The 22,494-nt window shown below is 36.2% G+C and overlaps 1 protein-coding gene across 1 annotated transcript; it reads left to right on the forward strand.

Moving 5' to 3' along the window:
* The first annotated feature begins 1,082 nt into the window (after positions 1–1,082).
* On the forward strand, positions 1,083–1,865 carry LOC131642696 (uncharacterized). The gene has a single exon (XM_058912917.1). The coding sequence runs from the start codon at positions 1,170–1,172 to the stop codon at positions 1,863–1,865; it is 696 nt and encodes a 231-aa protein (XP_058768900.1). The 5' UTR covers positions 1,083–1,169.
* Positions 1,866–22,494: the final 20,629 nt, after the last annotated feature.

Here is a 22,494-nt window from a genome sequence, read left to right on the forward strand (position 1 = left end):
AATCAATATGACTAAAGAAACTTAATTTAAGGAACTTAAAAAGAATCTTTATTAAATTAAGGACGAAAGTGTAATGTGCAATTAAGTTAAATGACCAAATGATGTATTTTCATAAAACACTGAGTTACTAAATATTAGGCTCTGTTTGGTAAAACTAGCTGGTAGTTGGTAGCTGGTGACTAGTAGCTGGTGACTGGTAGCTAGTACTTGGTGACTGATAGTTGATAAGTTAATTTGAGTGTGTGGTAAATTAGCTGTTACACTAGCTGATAAATACAAAATGACAGAAAAGAACATTCATATTAAGAAATTTGTGATTTATTTATCTTATCATATTATATTATTAAATTAATTTGTATTTGATAAAAATAAATATATTAATACAAACTTACAAAGCAATTTTAATATATGTGAAAAATTTTAAGAAACATCAAAATATTTTAAATTTGTATATAAACTATATAAATAAATTTAACGAAATACATGAAATTTGAATTCAGTTAAATTAATCAAAATTAATGATAAAAATAAGTTTATTATTTAATATTATACTATAAAAATATAACAAAAATTTTAATTTTCTTCGTCTCGGTTAATCTTAAACATTGAATCATAATATATATTGAAGGATAAAAAATAGATTTTTGTTAAAATAATAAAGGTATAAATGGAAGAAAAAGTCACAAGCTAAAAGTTACAAGCTCAAAAGCTACTCCAAATAGTTTTTTTAAAAAAAGACAAAATCTAGTAAAAAAAATTAAAAGCTAAAAGCTAAAAACAATTACTAGCAAACAGAGCTTTTTTATTTATATGAGCTGAAAAGCTAAAAAAAAATTTTATGGCCTTACCAATCAGACTCTTGGTATAGTATATAATTCTCCTATTATATTTATCCTAACCATCCAACTTGCTCTAACACATTATTTTGGTTAATCCCAAATCCATTATTATTTGTCAGAGTTTTAATGAAACGTAAAAATAAACAAGTGTTTCGTTTGGATAACCGAAGCTCTTAATGGTTTCATTATCTGATATGATTAATGCTTTCCCTTTTCAAAGTCTTCTGGAAACTAGATAAACCGTTTTAGTAGTACTCCATTTAAAAACAAAAACTCTTCAAAAGCATTTTTCATATTTCACTATCTTGTGCGATCTTACATTGACATACTATGGCACTGGCTTCTATTGAAGCCGAATCAATTGAACAAGTTGATAATGTTCATCTTAGAGTTTTGGTTGATAAAAAAAGGAACAGAGTTGTCTATGCGGAGGCTGGTAAGGATTTTGTTGATGTTCTCTTCAGCTTCTTAACACTGCCTTTAGGTACTATTGCCAGACTCGTAGCTAAAGAGTCAAACATTGAAGCTGTTAAATTTGGCAGCATTAGTTCACTGCATAAAAGTGTGTCTGATCTTGATCAACAGTTTCTTTCGAATCAAACTTGCAAAGAAATGCTACTTAATCCTAGAAACTCTATGGAAGCTTATTGCCACAAGCTCAAACTGAATATAGACGACACAGAACCGATGCAATACTTCCTGTGCATGTATGGGAATTGTAGAAGGAAGAGTGGTTGCCTTTTGAGTACATTCAAGAACCAAAAATGCTATTGTGGGGAAATATTGAACAGGGAAGTATTTCCTAATTGTTTTGATTTAAAAGATGGTTTTGTAAAGGAGAATGCAACTTTTATCATTTGTGATGATCTCTATGTGATGCCTAATGTTTTTGGAGCAAGTCTTCAACTACTTCAAAAGCTTGGAGTTGATAGTGTGGATGCAATTGAAGAACAAACTGTAGTTATCAACAAGAAAGAGGCATGTTTTTTTCGCCTTCTGTATTTTATCTTTAAGTATTTGATTTGATGATTTCTTCTAATTGAGTATTTTATATTCATTTTGTATAGGTACTTGATCTTCTCAAATTATCACTAATCTCAAAGACCCCTTTGACTGATTTTATTTGTAAGAACCAGTCCGTTGATAATTCTAACCTAAACAACAATACTGAGTTTCTGATTGGAGAGTTAACATCTGATGATGCTAGGCATATGTCTGTGAAAGTTACGTTAAGAAAATCAAATGAACAAATTCTGTTTGTTGAAGCTGAGGATGATTTTATTGACTTTGTTTTTAGTCTTCTTACCTTCCCCTTGGGAGGAGTGTTGAATATGCTTCAAGGGTTCTCTTCTTTAAGCTGCATTGATAGCTTATACAAGAGCTTGTCCGAGTTGAGTCCAGACATGTATTTGATGTCACATGAACTCAAAGGCAAACTAATTAATCCTCTCATTGCCGCACAATATGAACTCAGCAACCAGATATTGCCAATTGTTGGAGCTTCCATACCAATGAATTATTGTCATAGTTACTATGATTGTATACATCGGAGATATGTTACTGAACTTACAAAGGAAATGGTATACTTCAACGCAAATAGAAGTTGCGAACAAAAATTTGTACGATTTAAATTGGTTGATCCCAAGTCCTCTACTGCAAAATCATCATTTGCCAAGGGACCGTCAATGTACATGGTGACAGATGACTTGTTTGTTAGTCCAATGTCGTCCATTTCTACTATGTCATATCTAAAAAAATCTAAAGTCCCTCTTTCTGATTTGGAGGAAAGAGTTATCAAAATTGGTGTCAACCAGGTATGTATGCAAATGTTCATACTTCATTACGACCGTTTATTTAATTGTTAACATAGTACTTACTTTTTTGATACATGTTGCAGGGTCTCAACATTCTAAAAGCTTCCTTAGTTTCAACATCTGCTTTAACAAATGGTCTCAACCAATTTATAAGAACAGTTAAGGTAAACAAATGACTAATTATTTCCTTTTTGCAGTATATATTGCTTGATTCTCAATAATAATTGTATTGTCTTGTAAGATAAAGATGGAAAACCTAATCAACTTAATTTTTTTAATAAGGACGTACAGGCCCCGACCTCTGCCTTTTCTGCTCCACATGTTGCGAGACCAGAATTTATTGTTGAGGCATTAGGGATAGATAATACTCCAAGTTTGAGTGTTCAGTTTCCGGAAGGTTCTAGCTGTACTCAAGACTTGCAGCTTCCAGGAGGTACATATGCAATCGTTCGTACTTCAATACTACAATTTATTTTAATTGTTAACGTTATACTTACTTTTTTGTTACATGTTGCAGGGTCTCAACATTCTAAAAGCTTCCTTAATTTCAACATCTGCTTTAACAAATGGTCTCAACCAATTTATAAGAACAGTTAAGGTAAACAAATGACTAATTATTTCCTTTTTGCAGTATATATTGCTTGATTCTCAATAATAATTGTATTGTCTTGTAAGATAAAGATGGAAAACCTAATCAACTTAATTTTTTTAATAAGGACGTACAGGCCCCGACCTCTGCCTTTTCTGCTCCACATGTTGCGAGACCAGAATTTATTGTTGAGGCATTAGGGATAGATAATACTCCAAGTTTGAGTGTTCAGTTTCCGGAAGGTTCTAGCTGTACTCAAGACTTGCAGCTTCCAGGAGCTCCTTTGTTGGAAGAATTGCCCCCACCTCCTAACATACAGGTAGCAATATGAGTTATTTACTAGTAGCATCTTTGGTAGTGTATCAATTGCTGAATCAAATTCTCTTTTTGCAGGAACCACAAATTACTGCCAAAAAGGTCAGTTTTGTCACTTATTTCATAAAATGATCCAATGTAGATATATGTTGAAGTCCTATTGTCTCTGCTTAAATTTTTTACATTTCTTTCGTAGACACATTTGTGTTATATTTATCTACACGGGCGAACACAGCAAATTGTTTCCTATACATATACCTCTGAGTTTGGCGTGTCTTCCTGTCTTATATAAACTTTTTACACATGTTTTGACATATCTTATGATAACTAATGACCAAGGTTTAAGATTTTAAGTTTTCTTCGCCCTCTTTTGAGTTCAGGAGAATGAGAACACGGCTCCTGCAGTATCGACATTGCGAAGGTCAGCTAGGAAACGTAAGGGTGGAGGTCAAGCTTAATGGGGCTCATGATACAAAAGCATGTTACAAATGGTGGTTTGTTAGGACTTTGATTAAATAGTTCTCTAAGAATGTGTTTGAGTTAATTGCAAATGTATTTTGGTTTATATAGACTAGAAATCTATGATAATGTAAAAGAATTGGCATGGTTAGCAACTGGCCTCAATCATGCAACTTAATTGTGAGCTTCAAAAACTTGTTACTTGGTAACAATCTGTCATGTATTGGGTTCAAATTAGCAGGGGGTGTTGGCTAATATTTTGTAATATGAGCAAACTCAGTTTTGATATTGCATAAAGACTGTGTAGCTTGAATTTTTGGCTGCTCTCCTTGAACTTATATATGACCTTTAGACTTTAGACTTTATCAGAATTGATGGAATATAATTGCGTGATATAGTAATATTATCCTTTTCATTCTACCACTTACCATCATTTTTCTATCATTTTTTCTGTCGTTAAACATCCAAAAAGCAGAATGAAATCCCTAGTCCGCTTTGTTCCATTCGGCTCCATTAAATTGTTCATTTTCATTCTACTCTTAGTTTTAAAATATCTAAACTGTTGAATTCTATTGTTTAAAAAATAATAAATAGAGATTAAACTAACAATGAAAAAACCAATAAAAACTACAAAGAAATATGATGGTAAGAAAGTCACCATAAACTATAAAAACTGTTTAAAATCAAATGAACTTAAAGTAGATGAAGGAAAGAAAGTCACCAAAATATACACATTCAGACTCAATTTCTTGAGACCTATGTCATGGACAGAGGAGCAAGACAATTCCATATGTATATGGAGTTACAGGATCAACGCATTTACAATTGGAATGGTTTCTATCCTAGTTTCTCATATTGTTGAGAAGAAAACTATACAAGTCTTTTACCTACTCACAGTTTTTCTGATTTTCTCTCTGCCTATGATCTCTCTATATATTAGAATTGATATGAATCTTGAGGATTGCATAGACCTCTCCTAACTTACCTTACAACTGCTTGTTAAAACTGATTTCAAATACTGATTTTAGTGCCTGCTACTATAGCACTATATATAGTTGTAGCAGTAACAACTAGTTTGTCAGGCAAACTAACTTAAAAGAAAAATAAATAGAAATATAATTCAATTGTGGCCACCAACTAAATCCTAATAAATTAAACTCCCAAACTAACTACCAGCTGCAATTAATGTTGACTCATACTTCATGTAGTATTTAGATTGAACTCTAATGTCAACAAGGGTATTTGATGGTTCGATTGGGATGTGCATACTGTAGTTGAAACTTGTTCTAGCATGTATTAGTCGAAGTTAACTTGCGTATTGTGTGAGATATTGGATCGAACTCTAGTATGGTCGAAGGGTAGTTTCTTGGTTCGACATGATTAAGCATGAAGTCGGAGGTTGTTCACATGCTTGTGTCGAAGATGCTAGGGTTGATAGCATGTTAAATTAGGTTTTAGTGTTTAAACCTAATTTGTTAAGTTAGCTTGTTTATTAAGTTGACTTGTGCAATGGGCCTTGTGGAAAAAGCCCATTAGTTAGTATGTTAGGTTTTATTATAAATAGCATACTAGTCTCTCATCATTGCATAGCTGCAAATCCTGATTTAGGGTGAGAGAGGTTATTTGTTATTTTTGTAAACTTGTAATCTTGTTTTCAAATAGAAAGTAAAAGAATAACAGTTATAACCAATTCATGTGTTCTTCTTCTTCCTTGTCCTTTATTATTCCCTTGTTTCATACTTTGTTCTTGGCATTGAATTCACAACAAATTGGTGCTGTGAGCGTGGAGAAGATGCCTTCAACAAAGTATGAGATTGAAAAGTTCACTGGAGTGAATGATTTCGGCCTGTGGCGCTTGAAGATGAAAGCCCTACTGGTTCAACAGGGTTTCTTGGAAGCGTTGAAGGGAGAGGCAGCCATGAATGCTGCATTAACGGCATCGGAGAAGACGACTATGATCGAGAAAGCACACATCATAGTTCTGTTGAGCCTTGGTGATAATGTTCTTCGACAGGTATCAAAGGACACGACATCAGGGTTATGGGCGAAACTTGAAAGTTTGTACATGACCAAATCGCTGGTAAATCGACTCTACCTGAAGCAAGCTTTGTATTCATTCAAGATGATTGAAGACAAAGTGTTGGCTGAGCAGTTGAATATATTTAACAAGCTCATTCTTGATCTTGAAAATATTGATGTGAAGATCAATGATGAAGATCAAGCGCTGTTACTATTGTGCGCTTTTCCTCGATCACATGCTCACTTCAAAGAAACTCTCTTGTATGGAAGGGAGTCTCTAGCCTTTGAAGAAGTTCAATCAGCCCTGTATTCTAAGGACTTGAACGAACGAAAGGAGCATAAACCTTCGACTGTTGATGAAGGTTTGGCCATTAAGGACAAATTCTTGCGAAAGGATTGAAAGTTCGACAAGAAGAAGGGCAAAAGCCAGTCGAAGCCTTACAGCGGCGAAGCATCTGGCATTCGATGCTATCATTGCAAGAAGGAGGGTCACACAAGAAAGGTGTGCCCTGAACGCCTGAAAAATCATTGAGGTAAAGATAACGGAAATGCAACCATTGTTCAAGATGATTTCGAATCATCTGATGTCCTTGTGGTTTCGAGCAGTGACTCTAGGAAGGAGTTGATTATGGATTCAGGTTGCACTTGACACATGACTCCAAACAAAGACTTGTTCGAGGAATTATGTGATCAAGATGGTGGATCAGTACTGCTGGGAAACAACAAAGCTTGCAAGATTGCAGGTGTTGGATCTGTGAGATTCAAGCTCCATGATGAGTCGATAAGGTTGTTGACTGAAGTCAGGTACGTTCCTGATTTGAAGAGAAATCTGCTTTCTCTTGGTGAATTCGACAAGAAAGGATATGTTTTCCAAGGAGAGAAAAGTATTCTAAGAGTCATGAAGGGGTCGAAGGAAGTCTTGAGAGGCATGAAGAAACAAGACTTGTATACCCTTGAGGCTAAGGTTGTAAGTGGTTCGACAAATGTTGCATCCATGAAACCATTGTCGAAGATAGAAATCTGGCACATGAGATTGGGCCATGTCAGTGAAAGGGGTCTGGTCGAATTAGGGAAACAAAATATGTTTGGTGGAGACAAAGTCGAAAAGCTGAAGTTTTGTGAACCCTGTGTACTTGGAAAATCTTGCAGAGTGAAGTTCAACAAAGGCAAACAAAGAGCACATGGGTCCCTTGATTACATCCATGTTGATCTTTGGGGGCCTGCAAGGTGTCCATCACATTCAGGAGCAAGATATTTTAATCCATAGTTGACGATTATTCCAGAAAGTTATGGGTATTCATTCAGAAGACTAAGGATGAAACTTTTGAGAATTTCGAAAGTTGGAAGACTCTGGTCGAAAATCAGACTAGCAGGAAGGTCAAGAAATGGCCTTGAATTTTTCAATGCGGCGTTCGACCGTTTTTGTGCTGCCTCTGATATTGCAAGGCATAGAACTACTGCAGGTACTCCACAACAAAATGGTTTGGCTGGAAGGTTTAATCGAACTATTTTGGAGAGAGTCAGATCCATGTTGACTAGTGCTGGATTAAAGAAGGTGTTTTGGGCTGAGGCTGTTTCGACAGTAACATATCTGATAAACAGATGTCCTTCGACAGCATTAGATATGAAGACACCTGAAGAAGTTTGGTCGGGACATCCACCAGATCTCGACAAACTGAGAGTATTTGGCTGCGTAGCCTATGCTCATATTAGGCAAGACAAGGTCGAACCTAGAGCTCTTAAATGCATGTTCATGTGATACCCTAAAGGAGTCAAAGCTTATAGGCTATGGGGCCTAGAGCCAGGTCACAGAATGTGTATCACCACTCGAGATGTAGTTTTCAATGAAGTTGAGATGGCTTTCAAGAAAACTGGTGATGATGATGGTCGAAGTGCGGAAGAGCTGGAACAAGTAGAGATTCCTGTTGAGATGGAGGAAGTTGATGCTGAATTGCATATTCCAGATGAAGTCGAAGAAGAAGCAGAAGATGCTGAGGAAGTTGAGGAAACTGTCGATGACTACCTATTATCAAGAAATAGGTCGAGAAGAGTCATCAAGCCACCTCATAGACTTGGGTATGAAGATCTTATAGCTTATGCCTTAATCTCTGCAAGTGAGGTTTGTCTCAAGAAAATGATTTTTTTTTTTTGTTTTTGTCATGACCAAACTTTTTATTATTTCCAAAGTAGGAAAGGGAAAAAAGTTGCAATAACCTTACAAGATATGCAAAGCAAATAACACAAAATTAAAAGCAATGCAAAAGTGGGGGAGAGATTCCGGGTAAGAGGGTTGGTTATACGAAGGGAAGGTATTAGCACCCAACGTATCTATAGTACTCTATAGGTTTCTTTGTTATGTTCATTTCTATGCTATTGAGGAGGTTATGTTGTGAGATAGGTGGGAAACTAAGGTGTTTGTTTGATTATGCTCGCAAAGATCGTCGCAATCCTCTACATACACATCCCTTAGAGGGAATCAGAGCATATGTAGCTCGAGGTCTACGGGTGCTAAGGTTTGAGTGGTTTGAGGGAGATAGAAATTTTGCTCGCCAAGGATACGACCTTGTGCCTACGTATTCTCAAAGGGATGTTGAGAAAGTCAGAGAAATCGTAGTTCCCACTTATGCTAGTGGAAGCAAAGGATAAGAGACAAATGTCATCTTAATGCTCGATGTATCTAATCTATATCATCACATACATCTGTTTGATTTTTGTTTGAATCTTTTCATTATAAGACCTGGGCTGTGCCACTTATGGTGCTTAGAATGATAAAGATGTTTTTGTTTAGCCAGCCTTGTGGCAAAAACAAGTTTGATTAGCCAGCCTTGTGGCAAAAACTTTTGATAAGTCAGCCTTGTGACAAAAAGTTTTGATTAATCAGCCAGCCTTGTGGCAAAAGTTTCGACGAAGCCAGCCTTGTGCCAAAAACTTTGATTAATCATCCAGCCTTGTGGCTAAAGATTTGATTGATTAGCCAGCCTTGTGGCAAAAAGAAGTTTGATTGATTGATTGTGATGATATAGAAGAGATACTCCTATCATAGAGATGATATGTGTCTAATCTCCTAGGGTATTTGTTTTGGATTATGGGGATGCTTATAAGAAGCCCGTGGGTCCTTGTACGAAGCCCAAGAGGAGGCTATCCGAGGGTCCATGCATTGTAAGCCCAAGAGGAGGCTATGGGAGGGACAACCGAAGGTCCTTGCATTGTAAGCCCAAGAGGAGGCTATGGGAGGGACATGTCGTTTGTATGAAGCCCAAGAGGAGGCATGGTATAGTTGGTTTGAGCTCTTAGAGCGATTTCACCGGGAAACCATACTCTATGTCCTAACCTAAACTAAGGAGATTCTTTGCACGAAGCCCAATAGGAGGCTATGGGGAACCTAGTGTTGTACTAAGTTGAACAAGTATATATAACATGATCACAAATATGAACAAGTACGAACAAATATGAACAAGTACATGAACAAATATGAACAAGTATGAACAGTTATATATGACAAGGTGTGTGTGTACAATGGAGTTTATGAAGGAAATATACCTATAAGGATGATCAGTTTGTATACACGGGGCTCGGGACTTATACTCGGGGAGAGGCCCAATGAGTTTATTCAAAGCCATGTAAACAAATATTTACAAAAAGGGGTTTGGGACTTATACTTTAAGGGAGGCCCAATGAAGATTTTGAAGAAAACCCTAATTTTTGATTTGTTATTCAAAGGTTTAAATCAAATTGATCGAGGTATAAAAAAGATAGGCATATATATAAAGAAAAACCTAATTTTATACAAAGGAGTGGGGCTTACACCTTAAGGGATGCCCATGTTTTATTTTATATAACATGGTTAATTGATTTGTAAAAAAGACGCGAAGTTTCGTCGTTTGAAAAACTTTGATCGTTTATTTTAAAACAGTTTGAATTTTGACAAAAGTCAACTTAATTAAGATAAAAACAAATTTTATGCTTAATTAAGACCTAAGAGATTAGGGTTTGATCACAAGAATAATTACAAGTGATTAAATTTGAAAATCAAATGAAAAACAATATTTAAAGTATTAAAAATACTTAAAAATATGTCATTTTAAACCTAATAAAAACATACCAAATAATAAATATTTTTGTGATTTTTTTTTATATTCATAAAATATATATGTTAAATGAGAAGTGTACAAAAAATGAAGTAAAAATGAATTAATTTTATTGGTTAATTAATTAATCAAAGTTGTGTAAAAAATGAAGAAAAATAGTGTTAAAAAAATAGGTTTTGGTCCCTAAGGGTGTTGAACCCACGACCTGGAGGTTGCCACTCAAAAACTTAGCCAACCGGACCACGCGCGTGGTCTTCTTAACCCTTGCAACGAATTGATTATATTTCAAACTCAATTTCCAAATTTCCTTCGCAAAAAATGGCGCCAAGAACACCATCCCCATTTGAATTTGAAAATCTTCAAAACTGAACCAAATTGATCAAGTGAAGGGTCTATCTCACTCTTTTTTTCACGAGGATCATGATGGTGTCCTCATAATTCATTTATTTTTGCTCTAAGGTGATCAATTTTGTGATGAACACGAAGAACCCTAATATGACAAATCATTGTGAAATCGTGTATGATCATGATATGATGCAATTGATTGAGGGTTATTATTCAGTGATGGTGCAGAAACAAGATGGCAAAGCAATATTCCATTTATGATGCATGTATGATGGAGTTTGAAGTTCATAGCACTTACCTTCAAAAACGGAAAAAGAATTGAATTCTGCAAAAGAGGTGTTACAGATGCTGTTTGATGATCTGGATAGCTTCAATGGACCTTATGGAAGGTGTCTAGATGCTTGGAATGGATTGAATTCATCTGGATCACTTCATGGAACCCGATCTGCAGTAGGACCAAGTGTGAATCGAGCTTGATGATTCTGAGGTTTCAGGCTGATAATGAGTGTTGGGATAGTTCATATGAAGTATATGGATGGTGTTTGAAGTGTTAGTTTGGACAAAAATGAGCTTGAATGAATTTTGGCATGATAAGGCTCATTATGTGCATATATGAAAGTGAGGTAGTGATTTTGAGGTTTAAGTGTTTTTGGGGTGTATGAGTGGATCAAACACATCCCATATAATGTTTATGAGTTGTTAGAACCATCATCTTGTCCAGAACTTCAATGGTTTAGAGGTTGAGATTTCTACCTCTTTGAAAACTATAGAAAACTTGCAATTCAAGAAAGAAGAGAAAACCTATGCTTTGGAGGTTTTGGTATGATTTTGAATGAGGAAATGACCTCTATTTATAGGCCATGGATTCTGAACTCCAAGCTTTGCAAGTTGAGATGGCTTTGGTGATTTGGCATTAAGAGATAAAATGGAATCTTTCACATTAAATGCAAATGGTTAAAAAGACTAACCATGGTTAAAATCTTCTATGCTTCTTATCTCTTTCCAATCTGATCACAAACCAGAAATATCTTCCAATTATTGCTTGTTTATGTCATTGCTTGCATCATAAGGTAAAATAGTTCATAACTTTGTGAAAAATGACTTGAAATTTCAAGTGAAATGATCACTAATGGCAAAATTCAAAACCATAGCTATGCTCCATATATTTTCATGCTCTTGGACATTATAGAAAACTCTTGTTATGTACTTCAAAACCCTAGTTGAAAGTTTCTTCAAGACCTTTAAGGAAATGGGTGAAAAAGATCCATGAACTTTGAAGAAAATGAGGTTTTAAGTGAATTTTTCAAAAGATACCAACTTTGAAGCTCCATATCTCTTAAATGGTTGATCTTATGGAAAAAAATTATATGTGACAAAGTTGTTTATTGGATAAAAATCTACAACTTTCATGTTGGAAGTTTTTTTCAGTTTGTAGGTGAAATTTTGAGATATTTCCTTCCAAAGTTTGGAAAAAACCATTGAAAACACTTAGAAATTTTTCTAAGTATGAAAAGTCAAACTTTTGACTTTTTGATTCTTGATTGATTTTCTTGATTTTCCTTGATCAAATGAGTTCAAATATCATAAATTGATGATTTAAAACTCCAAAAGTCATGGTTGACCAAAATTTTCAAAAAGTCAATGGTGATCTTGTACAGTTGACTTTTTCAGACGAATCGTGTTTCTGAATATTTCAAATGAACCAAGATATCCTCACCAAATGGATGGTATGAATGGATCATATTGAATTATTGGAGGACCTTGAGCCATAGTTTAAATTGTGGCATCATGTCCTGATTAAAAAGTCAGTTGTTCAGGTGAATTAGATCAAAAACCCTAATTGTCGACCAAATGAAATTGATGACTGTGGATCTTGAATTGAAGTACAATTTCCATTGGATAATGTCATAGGGATTATTTGAAGATGATTGAAACTTTTGAGTGATTCCCTGGAGCTTTTTAGGGTTTCCCAAATGCGATCCCTGATTTCAGTCCCTAATAGTTCAAAACCCTAGTGTGATGACCTGAAATTTCACTGTTGATCAATCCTTGTGTGGGAGATGTCTTGAGCCAATAGTTTAGGTCAAGATGATGTACTTGGGGTCTTGAGGTTATGTCCCAAGCCATTAGGTCAAATTCTGAGCAAAAGTCAGGAATATGTTGTCTTCAGTCAAAACCCTAATCTGGTTGATTCAAAGCCTTTGAGCTTGTTGAAATGAATCTTTGAGGACCAAATGTTGATTGTTGATGAAGATGGTTCATTTGAGATGAAGGGAGAACAAAACCCTAATTGATTGTTACTTGTACTGATGAGTGATTTCTTGATTAAACCCTGCTGAGTCACAAGTAGCAAACACAAGCTATGCAATTTGTTAGAGATGCAAATGATGCATATGCAATGATATAAGGTGGTATCTTAGGTCAAAAATTGGGGTATGACAAGGTTCTAGACGAAAAACCTAGAGACTATAAGGAAGTTATGAGGAGTCGAAATAAGTCTGAATGGCTGAAGGCCATGAATGATGAGATGAAATCTCTTCATGATAATCACACTTGGGAATTGATCAAGAAACCTGCTGGGGCAAGGTTAGTTAGCTGTAAATGGATTTTCAAAGTTAAGGAAGGAATTGAAGGAGTGACGTCGAAAAGATACAAGGCAAGGTTAGTTGCAAGGGGTTTCACTCAGAAAGAAGGTGTCGACTTCAATGATGTGTTTTCTCTTATTGTGAAGCATAGGTCCATTCGAATGTTGCTTGCCATGGTGGCACAGTTCGACCTAGAACTGGAACAGATGTATGTGAAGACTACTTTCTTGTATGATGATCTAGATGAAACGATCCTGATGAGGCAACCTGAAGGGTATGTCGAAAAGGGGAAGGAAGATTATGTGTGCAAGCTAAAGAGATCTTTATATGGGCTGAAACAATCTCCTCGACAGTGTTATGGAGATTCGACAAGTTCATGGCATGCATAAGTTTCATTAGAAGTCAGTTCGACCACTGTGTTTACTTCAGATTTCGACATGGAAATTCATTTGTTATTTTGTTGCTTTATGTGGATGATATTCTCATAGCAAGCAAAAACGTCGAAGATGTAAAGAGGGTGAAGGCTGAACTCAATAAGGAGTTCGATATGAAGGATCTGCGAGCTGCTTCTAGGATTCTTGGAATTGATATTCGAAGAGATAGAAAGAAGTCGAAGTTAAGCTTATCTCAAGAGGCATATCTACGAAAGATTCTCGAAAGGTTTAGTATGTCGAATTCGAAGCCAGTTGTGACTCCGACAAACCCTCAATTCAAGCTGAGTATTGATCAGTGTCCCTGTACTGATGTCGAAAGAGCCTATATGAACAAAATCCCATATGCTAATATAGTTGGTTCTTTGATGTATGCTATGATCTGTACTAGACCCGACATAGCATATGCAGCAAGTCTTGTAAGCAGGTACATGGCGAATCCTGGAAAGGTCCACTGGAAAGCATTGAAGTGGATTTTAAGGTACATAAATGGGTCTCTGAACAGGGTCCTAATTTATGGTGGAGCCTTGGGTAAAGATAGTAAAGCAGTAATCGAAGGATATGTCGACTCTGATTATGCAGGTTGTATGGATTCTAGAAATTCTATTTCTGGATATGTTTTCACCATGTTTGGCACAACAACTAGTTGGAAAGCAACACTTCAGGAGGTTGTTGCTCTATCAACCACTAAAGTGGAGTATATTGCCCTAACTAAAGCTGTGAAAGAAGCATTGTGGCTTGAAGGTTTTGCTAAGGAGCTGAAACTTCGAGGTAAAGGTATCACTGTTAAATGTGATAGTCAAAGTGCAATAAAACTGTCAAAGAACTCAACCTATCATGAGAGAACTAAGCACATTGATGTGAGGCTGCATTTCGTCAGAGGAGTAATCGAGCATGGAGAAGTCCAAGTGCTAAAGGTTTCGATTGAGGACAATGCTGCTGATATGATCACAAAGACATTGTCAAGTTGCAAGTTTTTCCACTGTATGCAGTTGATAAAGCTGCATGAAGAAAGCTAGTTTGTTCCCTTGACATTGTAGAGTTAGGTCCAAGGTGGAGATTTGTGAGATATTGGATCGAACTCTAGTATTGTCGAAGGGTAGCTTCTTGGTTCGACAGGATTAAGCATGAAGTCGAAGGTTGTTCACATGCTTGTATCGAAGATGCTAGGGTTGATAGCATGTTAAATTAGGTTTTAGTGTTTAAACCCTAATTTGTTAAGTTAGCTTGTTTATTAAGTTGACTTGTGTAATGGGCCTTGTGGAAAAAGCCCATTAGTTAGTATGTTAGGTTTTATTATAAATAGCATACTAGTCTCTCATCATTGCATAGCTGCAAATCCTGATTTAGGGTGAGAGAGGTTATTTGTTATTCTTGTAAACTTGTAATCTTGTTTTCAAAGAGAAAGTAAAAGAATAGCAGTTATAACCAATTCACGTGTTCTTCTTCTTCCTTATCCTTTATTATTCCCTTGTTTTATACTTTGTTCTTGGCGTTTGTCATACCCCAATTTTTGACCTAAGATACCACCTCATATCATTTGCACATGCATCATTTGCATCTCTAACAAATTGCATAGCTTGTGTTTGTTACTTGTGGCTCAGCAGGATTTAATCAGGAAATCACTCATCAATACAAGTAATAATCAATTGGGGTTTTGTTCTCCCTTCATCTCAAAAGAACTATCTTCATCAACAATCAACATTTGGTCCTCAGAGATTCATTTCAACAAACTCAACAGCTTTGAATCGACTGAATTAGGGTTTTGACTGAAGACAGCATACTCTTGACTTTTGCTCAGGGTTTGACCTAATGACTTGGGACATGACCTCAAGGCCCCAAGTGAATCATTTTGACCTAATCCATTGGCTCAGAACATCTCCTATACAAAGATTGATCAGACAAATCCTCAGAATTAGGGTTTTGAACTATCAGGGACTGAAATCAGGGATCACATTTGGGAAACCCTAAAAATCCCCAGGAAGTCAACCAAAGGCTTCAATCATCTTCAAATAATCCCTATGACAATATACAATGGAAATTGTATCTCAATTCAAGATCCACAGGCATCAATTTCATCAGGTCGACAATTAGGGTTTTTGACCTAATTCACTGAACAACTGACTTTTTAATCAGGACATGGTACCACAACTCAAACTATGATTCAATATCCTCTAATGCCTCAATATGATCCATTAATACCATTCATTTGATGAGGATAGCCTGTTTCATTTGAAATCTCCAGAAACGCGATTCGTCTGAAAAAGTCAATTGTACAAGATCACCATTGACTTTTGGGGAATTTTGGTCAACCATGACTTTTGAAGTTTTGAATCATCAATATATGATATGAGAAGTCATTTGATCAAGGAAAATCAAGAAAATCAATCAAGAATCAAAAAGTCAAAAGTTTGACTTTCATACTTAGAAAAATTTTCTAAGTGTTTTTCATGGTTTTTTCCAAACTTTGGAAGGGAATTTCTCAAAATTTCACCTACAAACTGAAAAAAACTTCCAACATGAAAGTTGTAGATTTTGATCCAATGAACAACTTTGACACATATAAATGTTTTCCATAAGATCAACCATTTAAGAGATATGGAGCTTCAAAGTTGGCATCTTTGGAAAATTTCACTTGAAACTTCATTTTTCTCAAAGTTCATGGATCTTTTTCACCCACTTCCTTAAAGATCTTGAAGAAACTTTCAACTAAGGTTTTGAAGTGTGTAATAGGAGCTTTCCAAAATGTCTAAGAGCATGAAAAAATATGGAGTGTAGCTATGGCTTTGAATTTTGCCATTAGTGACCATTTCACTTGAAATTTCAAGTCATTTTGCCAAAGTTATGAACTATCTTACCAAATAATGCAAGTGATGACACACCAATGCAATAATTAGAAGATATTTTCTGGTTTGGGATCAGATAGGAAAGAGATAAGAAGCTTAGAGAAATAACCATGGTTAAGTCACTTTAACCATTTTGCATTAAATGGCAAGATTCCTTTCTATCTCCAAATGCCAAATCACCATTCTTTGGGCAACTTGCAAAGTTCTGAGTTCAGAACTCATGGCCTATAAATAGAGGTCATTACCTCATTCAAAATCACACCAAAACCTCACAAAGCATAGGTTTTCTCTTTCTTTCTTGAATTGCAAGTTTCATGTTTCAAAGTGAGGTAGAAATCTCAACCTCCAAATCCTTGAAGCTATGGCCAAAGTGATGATTCTAGCAAACCATAAACATCATATGGGATGTGTTTGAATCACTCATGCACCCAAAAACACCTCAAATCTCAGAATCACTACCTCACTTCCATAATTGCATAACCTAAGCCTTATCATGCCAAAATCAATTCCAGGTCATTTCTGTCCAAACTAACACTTCAAACACCATCCATATACTTCATATGAACTATCCAAACACTCATCATCAACCTGAAACATCAGAATCATCAAGCTCGATTCTCACTTGCTCCTACTGCAGATCGGGTTCCACCAACTGATCCAGATGTTTTCAATCCACTCCAAGCATCCAGACACCTTCCATATGGTCCATTGAAGCTATCCAGATCATCAAACAACTTCTGTAACACCTCTACTGCAGAATTCGATTCCCAGTTTGGCCGTTTTTGAAGGTAAGTCACTTGAACTTCAAACTCATATTTGCACGCATCATAAATGAAATATTGCTTTGCCATCATGTTTCTGCATACATATGGATCATTAACCCTCAATCAATTGCATCATAACTTGCACATACACGATTTCAGATTGAATCATAGAATTAGGGTTCTTCATGTTCATCAGAAAATTAACCATCTTAGAGCAAAAATAAATGAAATTAAATGGTACCATCATGTTCCTGGTGAAAAATCGAGCAAGATAGGCTATTCACTTGATCAAAACAACACAGTTTTAGAGATTTTCAAATTTCAGTTGGGATTGTGTTCTTGGCGCGTTTTTTGGTTCAGAAATTTCAAATATCAATTTCAAAATATAATTAAATGAACGCGTATGTTTAACAAGCCACAAGCGTGGCTCAGTTGGTCCATGTTTTGGTCTGCAAGCGTGGGTGCGTGGGTTCAAACCCTTGTGGAGACAAAACCAATTTTTTAGCACCTATTTTCTTTCATTTTCTTCACAACTTTAACATTTAATTTAACCAATCAAATTAATTTATTTTCTCTTCATTTTTTACACACCTCTTATTTAATATACATATTTTGACAATATCAAAAAAAATCACAAAAAAAGATTTATTTAATGTGTTTTTAATTAGGTTTAAAATGATACATTTTAAGTGTTTTTAAATACTTTAAATATTGTTTTTCATTTAATTTTCAAACCTAATCACTTGTAAATACTTTTTTGATCAAACCCTAATCACTTAGGTCTTAATTAAACATTAAAACTTGTTTTAAACTTAATTAAGTTGACTTTTGTCAAATTCAAATCGTTTTAAAGCGAGCGATCGCGATTCTTTTCAAAAAAACGATAAACCATTTCTTTTTGAACTATTGATTAAACCTTTTTAATTGATCAAATGATTTTCAAAACGAAGTGGGGCCTCTCGAATATTAGAGAGTATAAGACCCACTCTTTTTTTTCCTTTTACAGTTTTTCTTTGTACAGAAAACTTTTTCAAAACAATACTTTTCAAACTGTTTTTCAAAACAATAAATCTCACATCTTTTTTTTCAAAGCCATCCACCCTGTTTTATGAAAATAAAACAGGGGCCTCTCGAATATTAGAGAGTGTAAGTCCCATTTCTTTTCTTTTTGTACAGAAAACTTTTTCAAAACAAATAACTTTTCAAACAACTTTCAAACAGTTTTTCAAAAGCGAAACCTCGCGTCTGTAAATAAAAACAGTCAACCATGTTTTATAAAATAAAACACGGGCCTCCACGTAGGTATAAGTCCCAAGCCCCTTTTGTACATACCCATTCCTGTACATGAAATTAGGTATTTCATTGTACACACACCGTTTTGTACATATCTCGATCAATTTGGTTTTTAACCTTAAATAACAAACCAAAAATGAAGGTTTTTCTTTAAATCTTCCCAAAAATATACCATGGGCCTCCATGTAGGTATAAGTCCCAAGCCCCTTTGTAAATACCTGTTTACATAGCTTTGAATAAACTCAAGTGGACCTCTCCTCGAGTGTGAGTCCCGAGCCCCTGTGTATACAAATGGATCATGCTTACAGGTATATTTCCTTCATAAACTCCATTATACACACACACTTTGTCATATATATATAATTGTTCATACCTGTTCATGTTTGTTCATACTTGTTCATGTTTGTTCATATATGTGATATGTGTGCTTGTTCAACTTAGTACAACACTAGGTTCCCCATAGCCTCCTATTGGGCTTCGTGCAAAGAATCTCCACTAGTTTAGGTTAGGAGATAGAGTATGGTTTCCCGGTGAAATCGCTCTAAGAGCTCAGACCAACTATACCATGCCTCCCCTTGGGCTTTGTACAAACGAGTGACCCTCCCATAGCCTCCTCTTGGGCTTACAATGCAAGGACCCTGGATTGTCCCTCCCATAGCCTCCTCTTGGGCTTACAATGCAAGGACCCTTGGATAACCTCCTCTTGGGCTTCGTACAAGGACCCACGGGCTTCTTATAAGCATCCCCAATATCCAAATCAAAATACCCTAGGAGATTAGACATTTATCATCTCTATGATAGGAGTATCTCTTCTATATCATCACAAACAATTAATTTATCAAACTTTTTGCCACAAGGCTGGCTAATCAATCAAACTTTTTGCCACAAGGCTGGCTAATCAATCAAACAGTTTTGCCACCATACTGGCTGATTAATCAAAGTTTTTGTCACAAGGCTGACTTCATTGAAACTTTTGCCACGAGGCTGGCTGATTAATCAAAACTTTTTGTCACAAAGTTGACTTCATTGAAAGTTTTTGCCACAAGGCTGGTTAAACAACAAAAACATCTTTATCATTCTAAGCACCCTAAGTGGCATGGCCCCGGGCTTATAATGAAAAGATTTTCAAACAAAATCAAACAGATGTATGTGATGATATAGAATAGATACATCGAACATTTAGATGACATTTGTCTCCTATCCTTTGCTTCCACTAGCATAAGTGGGAACTACGATTGCTCTGACTTTCTCAACATCCCTTTGAGAATACGTAGGCACAAGGTCGATCCTTGGCGAGCAAAATAAAACAAAAAAAATCATTCAAACCTTAGCACCCGTAGACCCCGAGCTACAGATGCTCTGATTCCCTCTAGGGGATATGTATGCAGAGGATCGCGATGATCTTTGCGAGCATAATCAAACAAACACCTTAGGTCCCACCTATTTCACAACAGAACCTCTCAATAACATGGAATGAAAAACAAAGCAAAGAAACCTATAGAGTACTATAGATACGTTGGGTGCTAATACCTTCCCTTCGTATAACCAACCCTCTTACCCAAGATCTCTCCCCCCACTTTTAAGGTTATTGCAACTTTTTTCCTTTTCCTCCTTTGGAAACAATAAAAAGTTTGGTCCGTACAAAAGAAAAATCATTTTTTGAGCACTCGAGCCCAAAGAAGGCATCAGGTGTCTCATCCCGAAAAAGGACAAACGATTTTTCCCCGCGACAGAAAAATGGCGACTTCACTGGGGAACATCTTTTTATTGTTTCCAAAGGAAGGGTTAATTCTATTTTATTTTTTTCATTTCATTTTTTGTGTGGTTCTGGTTCTGTTACTTGCGTGGTTCTGTTACAAGTGATACATTATGGACAAATCCTAACCCGGATTAAGTACACATAAGAAATTAGGTGGAGGGTATAGTCATGTGCAGGCGCACTTGAGAATCCTTCCGCTCAGTGGAGGTTCCTTGTTGGTAATATATGTTTAGCATGTTTCGTAGCGAAGACATTATTACTTTCATTGAACTGTAGAAGCTGAGAGACCGTAGAACCCCAACCCATCCTGGCCTTATTAGGTTGTGGTGCAGAAACTATTCAGGTGAAGACTTGGATTAGTTGTCATGCGGAAAACCACACTCAGACGAGTTTTTCTTGAGAATATTACTGGCTCATGAGTTTAATTGTGGAAGGCCGGTAATATCCGAAAGAAAAATGTAGACTCTGACGTATCAGTAGAACATGTTGTGCAGGTGATTAACTAGAACTATCCCATTTTTGGTTCTCTGACCTCATGCTCGTGACTTTGGACCTTTGAACCTATGCGTTACCATGTTTGCGTTACCATGCTTGTGTTATCATGTTTGTGATTACCATGTTTGTGCTACCATGTTTGCTTTACAATGTTTGAATATGTGGCATCCATGCATCCATGCATTCATACACTCATTAGAAAACCCATCTTTTTCCATAAAAACATGATTTTTCCAAAATTTAGAGAATTTTCTTTGCAAACATTATAGGATTAAGTTATGGAAAAAAGGTATACCAAAAAGTACGGTTTCAAAGCGCCTGATGTAGAAAGACTGATAGAGTTAGCATCTTCTGTACAAGATCCTTCTAATTTTAGGAAAAGTTATGGAAAGCTTTTGCCTATCTTGAACACTCATGTTGATGAAGGACTTCTCAAAACTCTGGTTCAGTTCTATGATCCCGTCTACCGGTGTTTTACCTTTCCAGACTACCAGTTGGTACCAACCTTGGAAGAATATGCCAATCTTTTAGGTATTCCTGTGTCTGACAAGATACCCTTCAATGGTTTGGAAGCCATTCCTAAGTCACATGTCATTGCAGCAAGTATCCACATGAAGAAGTCTGAAGTAGAGAGTAATTGGACTACCAAAGGAAACCTCCCGGGTTTAACTTCACACTTCCTGGTAAAGAAAGCCTTTGATTTCATCGAGACTGGTAGCATGATAGCTTTTGAAGCTACACTAGCCTTGCTCATCTATGGGTTGGTTCTGTTTCCCAATGTCGACAACTTTGTTGATATCAATGCCATAAAGATCTTTCTGATTGGAAATCCTGTTCCGACTTTACTTGGTGACATGTATTTCTCTATCCATCATAGGAATCGCCAAGGCGGTGGAATCATTGTATGTTGTGCACCTTTGTTGTTCAAATGGATTGTTTCACACTTACCTCAGTCTCCTATTTTCACAGAAAACCGAGAAGGTTTGCGTTGGCCTCGAAGACTTATGTCTCTTACTAATAAGGATATCCGTTGGTATACCTTGGCTCGCTGTGGTACAGAAACCATTGATAGTTGTGGAGAGTTTGCCAACGTACCCCTCATTGGCACGCAAGGAGGAATTAACTACAATCCGGTCTTAGCCCGACGACAACTCGGGTATGCAAATTCAGTTAAACCCATTGGTCCTACAGTGGAAGGTTACTTCTACCGAGAAGGGGATAATCCTAAAAGTTTGAAAGCGAGAATGGTGAGAGCTTGGTACGACGTCCGATGGAAAGAAAAAGGTGAGGAAAGAAATTGCATTGCCATGGACACCTACACTTGCTGGGTAAAGAAAAGAGAAAAAGAGTTCCAAATGCCTTATGCTTATGAAAAACCCATGTTTCCTACAGTGTCTCAACGACCCAACATTCCTGCTATGGAGGAATACCAAGACACTTTGGCTAAGATGAGGATAGAAAAAGATGCTTGGGAAGAAAAGTTTCGTAGCACTGAGGTGGAAAATAGAAAGTTGAAGAAAAGAGTGAAAGATCACGAAGAAACTCTCTATTACCAAGATGGATGGCTCATGAGCAAAGATGAGAAGATTCGTCAGAAAGACGCTGCAATCAAAAGGTACATCAAAGAAAGCAAGAAGAATCTTGAAGGTTCAACAAGCAACGCTCCGAATCCTGATGATTGGAAGAATATTGTTGACAAGCTAAGGACTGAAAAGGCCGAATTGAAAGCTCACTATGGGAAAGAAATCATGAAACTCAAGCTGCACAATGCATTTGGTTCTTCGCCTGATGAAGATGCTTAGGATTTGTTTAGTTTTTTTCATTTATTTACCATTTGCTTTTGTAAGGAGCTA

The sequence above is a fragment of the Vicia villosa genome, unplaced genomic scaffold (genome assembly GCF_029867415.1).
Source record: "Vicia villosa cultivar HV-30 ecotype Madison, WI unplaced genomic scaffold, Vvil1.0 ctg.005638F_1_1, whole genome shotgun sequence".
Lineage (NCBI taxonomy): Eukaryota > Viridiplantae > Streptophyta > Magnoliopsida > Fabales > Fabaceae > Vicia > Vicia villosa.